Raw genomic sequence first — 14830 nt, 5'->3', positions numbered from 1 at the left:
GTAATATCGTAAGTGAGCATGAATAAACAGGCTGAAAAGAATTTTGTTTGCTAAATGGCACTTGAATACAAAACTAGAATTCTGGGAAAAGGTTATCTTTGTGGTGAAAGCAAATATTGCATTTTTGGAATTAAAGACTATCAAATCGTGTGGAGGAAATCTGGTACAGCACTAAATTAAACAAATTTTTGTGCGGTACTGTAAAACATGGCGGAGGAGGCAATCTGTTGCGAAATGAAAATCGGCTTTCTGAAATGTTATAAAACCTTTCTGCAATGACAGAAATCTTTTCTGAGCGAAGCCAGATACACCCGGAGGAGAAAACCTTAGAGTCCGGCCGAAGGGCGGCAATTTAAAAAACTTTTCAGAGCGAAGCCAGTTTTGATACACCCCAGAGGAGAAAACTTTACCGCAATGCAAAAATGTTTTCTGAGTGAAGCCAGTTTTTGACACATCCCAGAGGAGTAAAACTTTGCGCTATGCCATATGCCCGCAATGCTTGCTTCGGATTGGGAATTATTTCATTTCTATTGGGAGTTATTTCGCTTTTTTGGGAGTAATATTTTTAAAATTACGAAACCGCTGATTATTGGGAGTAATTTCATTTTACCCTTTGGTAGTTATTTCATTTGGGAGCTATTTCACGGTACCGATTTATGCACGTTAAAGTGATTTTCGGAAGCGGGTCTCTATGGGAGCTATGCCTAATTATGGACCAATCGTAACAAAATTTGGTGACATGAATTTTGTATATATAAAACTTATTTGGAGCGAAATTTGTGTAGATACATATATAAATTAAACATTTATGACCGATAAAGTCCAATTTCGAAAGGACATTTGTATGGGTGCTATGTGAAATAATGGACCGATTTCAGCCAGTTTCAATAGGCACGGTCGTTGGGCCGAAAAATTATATGTACCAAATTTTATCGAAATATTTTCAAAATTTCGACCTGTACTCTTTACATGGACAACCAGCCAACCAGCCAGCCAAACGGACGGACGGACATCGTTTAATCGACTAAGAAAGTAATTCTAAGTCGATCGGTATACTTTAGACCAATATTTTTGGGCACAAAAACATTATACCCTCCCCACTATGGTGGTGTAGGGTATAACTATGCTCAAAGAAGTTTTGCAATAGGAATGGGATAATGCTCTTGAAATGGTGGATACACTTTTGTACGAAGACTTTTTCTTTCAATGTTTTTACTATAATTATATTGTTTGTACGCAGACTTTTTCTAGTAAGTGTATCTAAGAAACCTCATACTGAAAAAACAAAAACCCTTGGAACTTTTTTTCAAGATGATTTGAATAGCAGAAACTAATAAAATGTTACAATGTGAAAGTATTTAGATCATATTACAACATTTTAAAGACAAAAATAATAGTTTAAACTGATTATATTTAATTTTTTAATGTTTTAGGTATGTTTTAGGCTAAAATTGTGGCCAAAACTAGGCTCCCAATTAGCTTGTAGTATGAAATGAATTTGACTCTGATTTTTTTTTTCTACTCAGCCCAATTATGAATAAAAATTCCCCGGAAGTTTTTCCCCTTTTCTTATTTTTCCTATTCAAATTCAATGGGAAAAAACTTCCGGGGAACAAACTCCCGCGGAATTTTTTTAGTCATAATTGGGCTGATTGTCAAATTGTTTATTGAAATCGAATGTATATTTTCTATTAATTTTTTTAGTTTTTGTATACATATATTTACAGAATATATATTGTTTTATTATAAGAGAAAAATCTGTGACGTACGGTATGTCACGTGCGATATTAAATTTTATTTATTATAAAATCATCCAAAGACTGTTTTTATTTAAATATGACGGATTGTAAATAAACATATTTCGTTTAGTGTAAGAAATTAAAAGAAAGCATAACGCCTCTCGCGATTCGAATATTTTCGAATATTTCTACATGTACCTCAAAATGAGTTCCGTTTTATGTCAATTACGATATACCCTTATTTCGCTAAATATTTTGGACAACAATATTACGAAAGAACTTTTTATTATTTTAAAATAATAATAACATAAATAAGTCTCCTGGGCCTGATGGTATACCAGCACTGGTCTTGAAACAGTGTTCTACGACGCTAGCTCGTCCATTAGCTAACCTTTTCAGCACTTTATACCGTGCCGGCAAATTTCCAGTATAGCAATTTGTTCTGCACTTTCCAAAGTTATGGAGAGTATGATTAACTACCATCGTGAGAAATATTTAGAGTCCAACAATTTACTCAGCGACCGGCAGTATGGCTTTCGTAGAGGACGCTCTACGGGAGTCTTGCTAGCCTTCTTATCGGAAAAATGGTGTCATTCCATACACCGTTTTGGCGAAAGTAAAGTGGTGGCTCTGGATAATAACTTCTGTCGATTTATATCGAGCTTTCTCAGAGATCGCACTATACGAGTTTTTATAGATGGAATTTCATCAAACGAGTTCAAGATCAATTCAGGGGTACCGCAAGGCTCCGTCCTTTCTCCTACTCTATTTCTTATCTGTATAAACGACCTTCTACGTCAAACTTCCAACCCTATCTACTCTTTTGCAGATGACAGCAACATTTGCCATTCATATGCATTCAATTATAGACCAAGCCTGTCGGAGATTGGGGCAATGAGGCAAAATATGAATGATACGCTCAACCAAGATCTTGTGACAATCTCTGAATGGGGTTGTGCGAATAGAGTCGATTTTAATGAGCGCAAGACTCAATGTTTTATGTTAACCCACAAACGCACAACAGATCATGTTGCTCCATCTGTTTTTATGGGTGGTGTAAATATTAAGGAATCAGAAGCTCTTGATGTTCTAGGCATGAGTATTCAGTGCGATGTCCGCTGGACAAAACACATTTTTCGAGTGTCGAAAGAAGCATTCAAGTGCCTTGGTTTTCTAAAACGGTGTAAGAAATACTATTTACACCACTTATATCCGACCTAAAATGGAATACAACTCTCATGTGTGGGCCGGTGCTTCGAAGTATATTTTGGAGTTACTCGACCGCGTACAGGAGAGGGCGAAGATGCTTATCGGTGACAGTAGGGCTCTATTGACTCACTGGAACATCGTCGCAATGTGGATTGTGTTTCACTGTTCTACCGATACTACAATGGTATGTGCTCTGCTGAAATTAGGGAACTTGTTCCCGAAACCCGTAGATCTTTACGCAACACACGCTCTTCGGCAAGGGCACATCAATTCGTTGTCGATTGGACAGTAGATCGCACAACACATTACAGGGAAAATTCGTTCTTTAGCCGTACTGTCCGCATGTGGAATAAGCTTCCTCCTGAAGTATTTCCTGTCACTTTCAATATAGAAAAATTCAAATCAAATGTTCACAAACACTACTCCCTCTATCCGCCCTCCCATAACCTATTTTCCTAGTTCCAACACAATGCTTTGCATGAGTAGGTGTCATCCCCTGAGTGCTGGTCCAAGAAAAAAAAATGTCACGTACGATTATATGGAATCGTACCCATATCTAACTTGTTCGAAATCGTTTGTGAAAATGGATTTTGAATTTCTAAACGTTATCTTGTTTTGTTTTTATTAAATATTCAAGTATTTAATATAGCACAATATAATTTTAAGGATATAAAAAAATGTATCCTTGATTCACATTAACAGCTATTTTTCAAATATTCCATTTAAATAGGTTGGCACTTTTCACAAATATTTATTAATTCTTTGAAAATTGTATAAAATATTGTGTCTCTTTTTATGTCACATATCCTTTTTTATTTTTTTAAAATTCTAAAATATTTTATTCATTATGACAATTATTTATTTAAGCATACTGTATTTATATGTGTCACTTAATAAAAGTTTTATGGTTTTTATTGTCAAAGGATATAAGTGTGCATATCCTTTTTCCATTTTTAAAAAATTCATTATGATAATTATTTATGTAAATATGTATTTAAGTATATTGCAATTATTTGTGTCACTTAATTTTTAATGAAATTTTGCAGAAAATTATTTTATTTCGTTTATTATTTTTCATAATTATTGCTTAATTTTTTAATGACATGGCAATTTAATTTTTTTAATAAATTTATGCTTAATACTTCTACTGAATTTCATTTTGGCTTTAACAAAAAGTTGTGGTTCTTTATATTCATAAAAATATTTTTAAATTAATTTTGGTTTATTTAATTATCCTGTTTCATATAATATTTTATTAAAATATATGTTTAGGAATTTAAGGCATTGTCACTCATATACATATTTATACACTCACACAATAAAAAGGACATTTATTTATATTTTAGCTTTATTTTTTGCATGTAAGGATATTGAAATACATATTTTAAATATTATTTACCATCACTTGTAAGTTTTAATTTTGTTGACATTTCTCTTGATTAAATTTATGATATTATATTTTAAAATCCATTTAAAGTTATCCTTTTTTTTAAAACATCATATTATTAATTATAATTGACATCCTTTTTTTCATTTATAATCCTGAATTTTTCTCATCAAGGATCAAATTTCACATTAATTAACACATTTTCTGTAATTGTTAAGGCTGTTTGCTGCTAATCCACAATAATTCCAGGTAATCCAATATGGGCAGTAGTTCTTGCAATTTTTTTACTTGTTTTTTTTTTTATTCCGTTTTGTTCACACTTTATTCGCTTAAAATACTTCCGTTCGCGTAATACCACGTAAGTTAACTGAACCTGTTGATGGCCATTTGCTGGGTTTATGAAGCATTTCAAAAGTGGGACAACATTGCATTTTTGTTGTACTTCAGTTGTCTGTACAACAATAAAAGTACTGAAATTTGCCCACAGTTGAATCGACCCAATTAATAACAATTATTATTGCAAATTATTTTTATGCTGTTCTAAGTAATTTTGTTTAAAATTTTCATATAAAAAAAAATAATTATTGTATTAATGAAAATATTGGATTGCTTGCATTTTATTGCTGACTTAACAATCTTTAAAAGTTTGTTGGCTGAAAAATATATTAAAACTATGTGTTTTGCTGCTAAAGTCAAGTCTAAGGTAAACGTTTAAATTTGAATTTAAAAACTAATTTAAGCTTAGACTAGGAAAATATTTTGTTATTTTGGCTGGAGTTTGTTTTTTTATATAATTTAATTTATTGTTAATAAACAATAATTGCTTAATATGCGTGAGGGAGTTTGTTAATGGTTAAACGAGGTCGTTCAACTTTGAAAAACTGTTTTTTTTTTCAAATCATTGAACTTTAAGTAAAGATTTAAACATGTTTAAAAATATAATAACTTTTAAATACATATTGACAATTAAGGACATTTTTTTGCCAATAACGTTATGTTGCTGACCCCCCGTCTTTACACCCTATTTTTATTTATTAACATAAGAAAAAATATACATAGAGCGGAAACTAGAAAAAAACTCAAACAAAAAAATTACTCAAAATAATCACACATACGAGTGTTGTTTTTGTTTTCACATAGTTTTTTCTACTAATACTTAGGTTTTTGACAACTGAGTTAGGTCTTTGACAGGAGTGTTTCCCCTCTATGTCTATTCTCTTTGGTAATAACAATTTTTAAATTATTTTTCATTTTTATTTTTTCCTACAATGTTGTCTTTCAGAGAAATGATTTTTTGTAACTTCCTTTATAATTATAATTCAAATTAACTTTTATTTAAAATTTACTTAAGCTGGGTTTCCGCATATACCGTAATCGGCGCCGATAACGAAAACTGAAACTGAAAATCGTAGGTGTTGGTGAATTGTTTTCGTTTCAGTTGGGTGCCTTGCGGCATAAAACAGAAACGAAATTATTTTTTAAGTTGTCAATTGGAAATTAAATAGAATTTCATTATTTTTGACAAAATCTATTATTTTTTGCTCTTCCAATAAAGAAAATTTATTTTTTTATTCATTTTGATTTGCTCATGATACAATTATTGTTGAAGGTAGAATCACTAGGGAGAGTTTTCAATATTTAGCCCTATAATGTCAAACTTTGATTTTGATTTTTTTCATATTTTTTTTTTATTTTCTTTTGTTTGACGTTACAAGAATTGTATAATTGAGAATTTATTTTCTACTGTGTGTACCTTATATTGTTGTAAGTTGAAGTTGGTTTCGTGTTCTCTGTGGTTTTCGTTCCGGCCTCAAATGACAGGTTTTTCGTTACTGATCGGTGCCGTTTCGTTCCCAATTTCCGTTGCCGATTTCTGAAACGAACTTTTTTTCGGTGCAAATGTATGGAATTTCGTTTTCGGTGCCGATTACGGTGTATGCGGAAACGTAGCTTTAGTACCGATTTTTTAAACAATTATTTGTTTAAGAAACTTATAAATTTTGTTTCATACACAAATGTAAATTTAAACAAGTAATAGCGCTATATATCGTTAGCTGAAATGCAAAACCACGTAACTATCAACAAATGCGAAATTGTTTTTTTTTATTCATTATGATGCATATCAACAACATTTTTACTCTCATATAATAAAAATTAGACTCTTTTTACGTAACTACATACATGTTGCTTGGAAGTAGTCACTAACGCATACTTATTTCCATTGAATAATAATTCATAGTAAGTTTTGAATTTTTGTATTGCATTTCTTGTCATTCAGCTTTGTAAACAATTTCACCATTCCCTTTTTAAGCTGGTGTTCGAAATTTTATGATCTCTCTGGAATAATGCATTTTAATGTGTAACAGATGAGTACAAGGAACTTCCGCAAATAAAATTAGAAGCTTTTCAGCTTTTGAACTGACAGTTAAAAAAAATAAACATTTCCAGCAAGAAATGTCAACATCTTCAGGACCTCAAAACCATTTCTTCCACCGGATTGTCATTCTGTTTACAATTCCATTTGAAAAGTTTTGAAATATCGATTGTTTTTATAAAGCACTTTTTTATTTTTACAATTTTGCTAAAAATAAATATCGTTAGCTTAGTACGCAAACGTAACAAGTCCACTTTTGATTGAAATTAAGATTTTGCTGCAGAAAGATAGTTAAACATATGATACATATTTTGCAATAAAAAAAAGTTCGTTATTTTGTTTCTAACTGATAATTTTTCAGTGAAACGCAAAACTGCTAAGTCCACAAAAAAAAATAATAAGAAAACGTCCAGCAAAAAACATTGAATATGCTATTTTAATCTACTTTTTCAATACTATTTGCTATAATACTTTGAAGATTAATATTTTTCGATGTAATCACTATAGTGTGGTTACACACTCATAAAAGTGAAAGTTAATATAAACTTTAATTTTTTTAAGAATGGAAAAAAATGCCGCAGAAGATTAATAAAAATATAGAAGCAATTGAGTTTCCTAATTTGCAGCATCTTTACCAGGAAAGAAGAAATATAACAGCCAAAAAATAAAAAAGATTAGCATACATAAATTTTATGACGATTTACCACACGAATAATTTATTTTTTATGTTTAATATTACAAAAATATAAGATTTTTAGTTATTTTCCTTTACAGCAATGAAATAAGACTGTTTTTTATGTATTTAAATAATATAAAATAATAAAACCAATTTGTAAAATAATAAAACGAGAAATTAAAATTTATTATAAGAAAATGTGCTAAGTCCAGCCAAAAAACACAAAATCATAAAAATCAAAAGAGCTAAGTCCCTAAAAATGGCTTCAGTTTCTAAAGTCATTTCAATTATTTTATTTTTACAACTGATACTTAAAGCCAACATATCATAGGAGAGAACTGCGTTTACAGATCTAAAGAATATTGAAAGCAAAAAAAGATAGAACGTTTTTTGTCTCTCCTGTAAAATTCAAAAACTGGGACTTGGCACGTTTGCGTACTAAGCTAACGATATATAAATTCATAAATAAAAGTAATATATTAAATTAAAATATAAAAACTTTCTTAATTATTCTACATTTTACGAATGCAAAGAAATTTTCTTTAAATTTTAAACAATTTTCATTGTAGTTACGTGTTTTTGTTGAAGAAAAAGTACGTACGTAAATCTGGGAAACGTTAATAAATTTTTAATTTTTATTCCAGAAGTGAATAATTCAAAATTGCATTTATATTTCAATATATAACATCTTTTGTTTCTACTGTAAAATAGTAAAACTGTTAGTTACTTGGTTTTGTCTTTCAGCTAACGATATACTTTATGATAAGAATTGAAAACAATTGCTGTTGTAAAAAAATGGGATAAAATAATTTGTTTGTGAAAAATTTTTGTAAAAAAAAATAGTTTGACTTAAAAATTCCGATTAAAAATATTTTTCCTGATTTTGACCCATTTCTGGTCCCGATTTCTTTGTCCTTATATCGTTGGAAATGTCTTTAAAATGTCTATAATTAGATATCCATATTATCTATATTAGTGGCTTAGTAATCGAAATAGAGATCAAAAATAAATAGAAAAAATCGAAGTAGTCTAGGTTTTTCGCTACCGAACAGGGACTATAGTGGATATATTTATTGATGTATAAGTCATATATGTAAGTTATTTCGGGGCTCGGAAAGTTGATATCAATGGACAGAAGGACATGGTTATATAAATTTCGATATCTATAATGAAATTACAAACGTTGAAAAAGGGCCATAAAATGTTTGTAAAAATTAAATTTAAGTTTCCATTGTTTTGTCAAAACAATAATTAAAAAAAATCTTGCTGTTATATTGTGGAGTAACAAACTAAATTCTACTTAAATATACATATACCAGGAAAAAAAATATTAATTCTACAACTAGTTCTATAACTCCATTTTGGAGTTGAGATCAATAATTTTTGTTTGAAATTGTCACCTCCAGAACGGTTAAAACGGTTCTGAAACCAGTTTTTAATCAATGATTTTTGTTTGAAATCATCACCAAAGCAACTAGTTCTAGGGAAGCTTTACGGGTCAAACACACATTCTTAGAAAGAGATCTAGAACAAAATCTTTCATCTGTAATTTTTGTTTGAAATTCTCTTGCTCGGAACTAGATTCAAGAGTCAGATGAGACATTTTTTGTTTCAATTCATAGAATTAGTCTTAGGAGAGTTATATTTATAACCCCATATTCATATTATACGAAACAAATTTTGATTAAATTTAATATTTCCAAAAAAAATAAAGTTTTCAAACCGGTTCCAAAAAGAACTAGTCTAGAACCTATACATAACTAGTTTCAAATAACTGGTTCCCTAAAACCCCTGTGTAGAAGTGTTTTAAAACCACAATAGAGTTTCCACAGAACAGCTTCGCAAGAAATTCCAAAGCTGTCATTAAAGAATCTGAAGTGGTCATGAATACACTCGTTCTGGAACTAGTTATTTTAGAACAAGTTCTGGAAGTGTTCCTGATTAAATTCTAAAATGAATTATTAAAAGAAACACAATATTTGTTTTGTAAATTTGTATACAAAAATATTGATATTTTATTTTCATTTAAATATTTTTCAAAAATAAATGTTTCGCTTATAAAGGTGAATTCAAAATATATTTAAGGTAGATTTAAGAAGATATGTATAAAAATATCTTGCAAATTAAAAAATAAATTCATTAATTATAAAAGACGAATTAATGTAAAAGATATGCATACATAAAGAGAAATAAAGAAATTCAAAATATACAAGAGCGATAACGAAAATTTCAAATATGTATCTATGTTAACTCGTATACGTTAAATTATGTACGTGTACATTAAACCGATAATGCGTCTATATTTAAAGGCATTTTACAACTTATAAAACTATGCAATTATTATGGTAAGTAGTCTTTACAAACAATTTTCATGAGATCATCAATAATATTAATTTAAATTCAAAGGCAGTTTTCATTTAATTCACAAATTTTTTTAGAAATAATTGATCATCTGTTGTGGTTTTTATACGTTAAAACCCAAAGATTTTTTATGATTACGATTTTCATACAGTTCCTTCATTAGATCCCTAAACAATATGGGATTAATATTGGAACTAACTTTGAAGAGGATAAACCAATCGCCATAAGTCATGTCCTCAAGGGCACTGCGCACATGAGATTTGGGCATAATACGTAATTTTGTGTACAATAAGTGTAAACGAAAGGGTTCATTAAATATCAGCATGCCACGATAAATCAAATTCAAACCGGCCAGTATGCAAATGGCAAGAAACCAACACCATAGAAAAGCAAACAGTTTCTCATTCAAAATGTTAAGTGGCAGTATGCAGAGTATATCCAGTGATGTGGTTGAACCAGAATAACCATACTTGACCATATGACACTTGGCTATCTTGGGGAAAACTCGCGAAGTCAATACGTTCCATTTGGTCCAATCATAACTTGGTATAGCGGCTATAGCCTGTATGTACTTGGACCAAAATCCATTGAGAAATACCTCCAGCAACAAAATATTTAATACACTAATGATAAAATTCAATGTTTCACAAAATAAATAACGTGCATTGTAACAAAAATGTATGTCCCTATAGTCAGAGGTAAAGTATTTAACCAATAATTTACTCCTTGATATATAGGTGTCCTCTGGTACTAGGGGATTACCTTAATTATAAAAATTAAAAGATGTTTTCAGTTCAGTATTGATATTATTAGTTTGTAACATGCAACTTACCGACTTCGGAACACAGTTGCTTTAAACGTTGACCCTCCCATACTTTCCACAAAAAAGAGGGAAAATAAAACACTAAAGCCTGCAAAAGTAAAATCAATATGATCCATTGATAGTAACGCAAATATACACGTTCAGTTATGCCGTGTCTTTCTGGTCCAACACCTAAAAATATTTTGAAAAGGGAATAAATAGTTCTTTTATATTATATGCATGTTCAAATATAGGTCTCTTGTTATCCTTACCTTCAGCTATGGCATTGCCCCTATCGCGAATACGATCATTCAAACTACTTGTCATATTCTTCACTTCTGTTATTTGCATATTCAAATCGTAATAGTTTAAAATATACGTTCCCATTGTCCAGCAATAGGAATTCACATATTCCATATTTTTTTCATCACTTATGCACATTATGGGATCGCCAAAGTATTGTTTGGCCGACAAGAGGAACGAACATGTCAGCAGTATGACCACCGTGCACTTGGAGTGGAGAGTGAAAATAATGTCGTAAATATGCACCGACTTGAATTGTAAATATTTGGATAAAGGCTTGACCGCAGCATACATGGTATTGTCTTGAGCTGAGATTAGTAGTTCTAGAAGCTTTTGGATAGTTTTCGGAATTTTGTTTTTTTATTTTTGATTTTGCATACAAATAATTTTCATTAACAAATGCACATAATTCTTGATCTTTTTGTTCCTTTTTTGTTTGTGTATATTTGATTCTTCTATTTTAATCACTTCTATTGGAAACGGAAATCTTTTAAGAATGAATTAAAATCAAAAACGTGTTATCAAGTTGCTTCTATATTTTTATTTTTGTTTATTTGTTTTTGTAAATTGTAATATGACAACAAAAACTGCAATTATAACGGTAGTAGTGCAAAAAAGAAATACAAATAATAAAGCGCCTTAAAATAGGCTATGAATTTGTAAGATCTACAAGTGTTCTATTACATTTTTTAACAGTATGGTTCATCAACAGTGCTGCCAATTGTAAGCAAAAATTGTTGTTTTGCTTTCATTTTGTGTTGAAGGATTTCTTCCACCAATTTCTTTGTTTTTTTTTACACCGAATCATAAAAAGAAGAAATTTTATATTAATAATAACTGTACTAACAGCATATTGCTTAGCAATAACTGCTCAAGCAATGGAGCAGGAAATGGATTGTTACATATGGAAAATTGTATAGACGCAATCAAATTTGACAATTGCGGCAATAAATATCGCTACGTGGAGACATAGAATAAAGTACCAAAAAAATTCAAATTCAGAAATATATATTTGAACTACCCTGTCTTGGTAAGATTTCTTTGAACACCTCTACATAAAAATGTAATAGAATAAATCAGAATTTAAAATAAAAAACTCAACTGTTGAAAACGTCAAAGTTCAGCGTCCTCAAAACTTATTTTCTGTTTTCCTAAAGTGATCGCTTGCTTTTCTTGTGAAGAAATATAACAACAATGTTTGATGCTACAAAGGATTTAGCTAAATACATGCAATTGAAAAGTGTAAATATTTATGATACAGTCTTTATTTTGCATTCCAAATGTACAATGATCCTGTTGCTCACCTTTGCCTTGCTACTGTCCGGCAAACAATATTTCGGTGAGCCCATAAATTGTATGGCTGATTTGAAATTTAAAAATTTTGTTCATTCTTACTGCTGGACATTTGGTACGTTCATAATACCAACGGTGGTAGCAGATAATCGTAGTTCCATTGAAGTTGGTGTGAGTCCAAATGCTGTAGAACATTTATCACTGCGTTACTATCAATGGGTTGTGATTGTCATCTTAATGGAAGCATTTTTCTTTTATTTTCCTTCATTTCTTTGGAAAATATGGGAAGGTAGACGTATGGAACACTTGTGTTCTCCTGTGGGTGAGTTGTGTAAAAGTTTTAATGATTAAGGTAGGAATATGCACATTTAATTTTCTTTTTTCCATTCAGTTAAAGCAATTATACCTCAGGATGAAAATAGAGATTACTGTCGTATATTGGCAGCATATTTTAAATCAAACAATACAATAATTCATAAAAATTATGTAATTAAATATTTTTCATGTGAATTGTTAAATTTTAGCATAAGTGTAAGTAAATAGATTTTCTTTTATTCATAAATCAAACTTTCATTTTACTCCTAACTTCATATACTTATCCCTTCATTACAGATTGCCAATATACTATTTTTAGATTATTTTCTAAATGGCTTTTGGTCTCGTTATTTTCATACCTTGTCTATACTTTCACTCAACAATTGGGAAATATGGAATTATCATTCATCGCAGATTTTTCCAAAATTGGCGAAATGCACCATCTACACATTTGGTTTGGGTGGTTCCATTAACAACAACGATGCCTTGTGTATGCTGCCCTTAAACATTCTTAATGAGAAAATCTTTGCCTTTTTGTGGTTTTGGTTTATTTTAATTACTATTTTGGCAGCTGTGAAAATTATTTACGATTTATTTTTAATTTTTTGCTCGCCTCTGCGTGTACAATTATTGCGCACCCGTGTAAATTATATTTCTTATCGCCAGATGTGTCTAATTTTAAAAGGTCGTAGTTTTGGCGATTGGTTTTTATTGTATAAAATGAGTTTAAATGTAAATTCCTTATTTTTTCATGATTTGTTACTAGAGCTGGAAGATACTAACTTGTATAAGAAACGATTTACTTCTGTGCTTTAAATTAAAAGTTTTAATTCCTTTGTTTTTTAAGTGAATTTATGTAAAGTAAATTTGAAATTAATTTCGCAAAACATATTTACATTAGAATGAATTATTTTTTAGTTGAATTAAATAGTTTTTCAACATAATTTTAATTTTTCAATATTCTTATCCCCATATTCATAAACAATTTTTAACTTTGATATTTATTTGTCTTTATCAACTGAATTCTTGTTAAAATAAAACAATGTAACTTATTAATACCTATAATAAAAATTATTACTACTTTAAAAAATGAAATATTCTAAAGTTAAATAAAATAAAACCGTTTTTTTGATATAATAAAAATTGTTATTACTTAGGAAAACTCACTTAAAATTAGTTTAAATTATGTTCACATCGTAAATAGTATATTACAAGTACCAATTTCAGAACTATGCAGCCAACATCGTAAAAATCTCATAAATTAATTATTTCATGTCTAATGATATCATTTAAATAGGCTTGTATTGCCAATTACCATAGATACAATTTTTTTCCTGAAAATTGTCCAATTTTGAATCATTATTTTTATAAATAACGGTATTTTGAGGTTTCCTTGAAATTTTGCCATAGAAATGTTTACTACATATTATTACAACGCAGTTGCCAATTATTTGTAACATGCAAACATTAGCGCCTTCCCTAGTTGAAACAAAAAACGAATATCTGTAGACTCTAGATCTAACGATATTTAAGTTTTTGAATAGTGTTATTTTCGATTATTATTAATTTATATAAAGTCGACTTTTAGTCTATTTTAATATCAACATAGATAGTAGACATATATATTGTTGTCTGTTTCCCTTCCTTCTACGGTTTTTTATGTAAGTTAATTCATATCCTGGAGAAGTTCGCTTTGTTTTATCCCAGCCCAGACATTTCCGTCCCAAAATAACCATTAGTTTATACTAAATAATAATTTTACATTTTACAAACGAGAACTAACCTTTGACTTCTCAATACATAATAGTTTAGCTGACAGTTCTTGAAATCTAAAAATATTAAAGTAAAAGGAAATTTTATATTACAGAAACTTATTATTACACATGCAACATTCGAGTAAAAATTACACACGATACGTGTAATTACACATGATGTGGCAGCACTACCACAACACTTGTCTCGTGCCTCCAGTGTTGCCAAAGCTGCGATTTTCCGCTAAATGTCAATATATGTGGCTGATTTTTATAAAAACCCGCTAAACTGCAATTTTTTTTCAATAGGTTTTAGCGATTTTTTAACCTTAATTTTCATTTAAAAAATTAGAAAATTTTAACTTTTGTAATGAATATCAGCTGTTAAAACATTTGATTAAAATATTTATATTAGAATTATAATTTTCTTTTAGTCTTATTTAACTAATGTTATCAGAATTCCATGTGGGTCGAATGTTGCTTCCTCAGAAAAAGTTAAATTAAAAATTAAGTTGGAAAAAATTCAGTTTTCTAATTGGAATTTATATTTTTTGGTTTTTGGATGTAAGAATTTTGACCAGAATGCTAACTACGGAATCAAAACCAAGCCAGTATATATT

At 29.7% G+C, this 14830-nt stretch overlaps 2 protein-coding genes across 2 annotated transcripts; one reads left to right on the top strand and one right to left on the bottom strand.

The window, feature by feature from the left end:
- Nucleotides 1-9820: 9820 nt before the first annotated feature.
- Nucleotides 9821-11313, bottom strand: LOC135954894 (innexin inx5-like). Its single transcript, XM_065505137.1, has 3 exons — nt 10821-11313; nt 10579-10740; nt 9821-10508 (listed from the first exon to the last, which is right to left on the bottom strand). Exons 1-3 carry the CDS (start codon nt 11143-11145, stop codon nt 9850-9852), a joined length of 1146 nt encoding a protein of 381 aa, XP_065361209.1. The 5' UTR covers nt 11146-11313; the 3' UTR covers nt 9821-9849.
- A 756-nt stretch (nt 11314-12069) lies between these two features.
- Nucleotides 12070-13275, top strand: LOC135955481 (innexin inx5-like). Its single transcript, XM_065505831.1, has 3 exons — nt 12070-12466; nt 12536-12675; nt 12757-13275. The coding sequence occupies exons 1-3, from the start codon at nt 12079-12081 to the stop codon at nt 13273-13275; spliced, it is 1047 nt and encodes a 348-aa protein (XP_065361903.1). The 5' UTR covers nt 12070-12078.
- The last annotated feature ends 1555 nt before the right edge of the window (nt 13276-14830 follow it).

This window comes from Calliphora vicina, chromosome 3 (assembly GCF_958450345.1).
Source record: "Calliphora vicina chromosome 3, idCalVici1.1, whole genome shotgun sequence".
NCBI classification, from domain to species: Eukaryota; Metazoa; Arthropoda; class Insecta; order Diptera; family Calliphoridae; genus Calliphora; species Calliphora vicina.
Note: the sequence above shows the minus strand (reverse complement) of the source record. Positions and strands in the feature narration are given on the sequence as shown.

What these genes read in the sequence shown, in the direction of transcription:
- LOC135954894 (XM_065505137.1), bottom strand. Translation starts at nt 11,145, where the DNA reads ATGTATGCTGCGGTCAAGCCTTTATCCAAATATTTACAATTCAAGTCG. An exon ending in GGGCAATGCCATAGCTGAAG is followed by an intron (nt 10,741 to 10,820) that starts GTAAGGATAACA and finishes AAATATTTTTAG; the next exon opens with GTGTTGGACCAGAAAGACAC. An exon ending in GCAACTGTGTTCCGAAGTCG is followed by an intron (nt 10,509 to 10,578) that starts GTAAGTTGCATG and finishes TTTATAATTAAG; the next exon opens with GTAATCCCCTAGTACCAGAG.
- LOC135955481 (XM_065505831.1), top strand. Translation starts at nt 12,079, where the DNA reads ATGCAATTGAAAAGTGTAAATATTTATGATACAGTCTTTATTTTGCAT. An exon ending in ACACTTGTGTTCTCCTGTGG is followed by an intron (nt 12,467 to 12,535) that starts GTGAGTTGTGTA and finishes TTTTCCATTCAG; the next exon opens with TTAAAGCAATTATACCTCAG. An exon ending in TGTTAAATTTTAGCATAAGT is followed by an intron (nt 12,676 to 12,756) that starts GTAAGTAAATAG and finishes CCTTCATTACAG; the next exon opens with ATTGCCAATATACTATTTTT.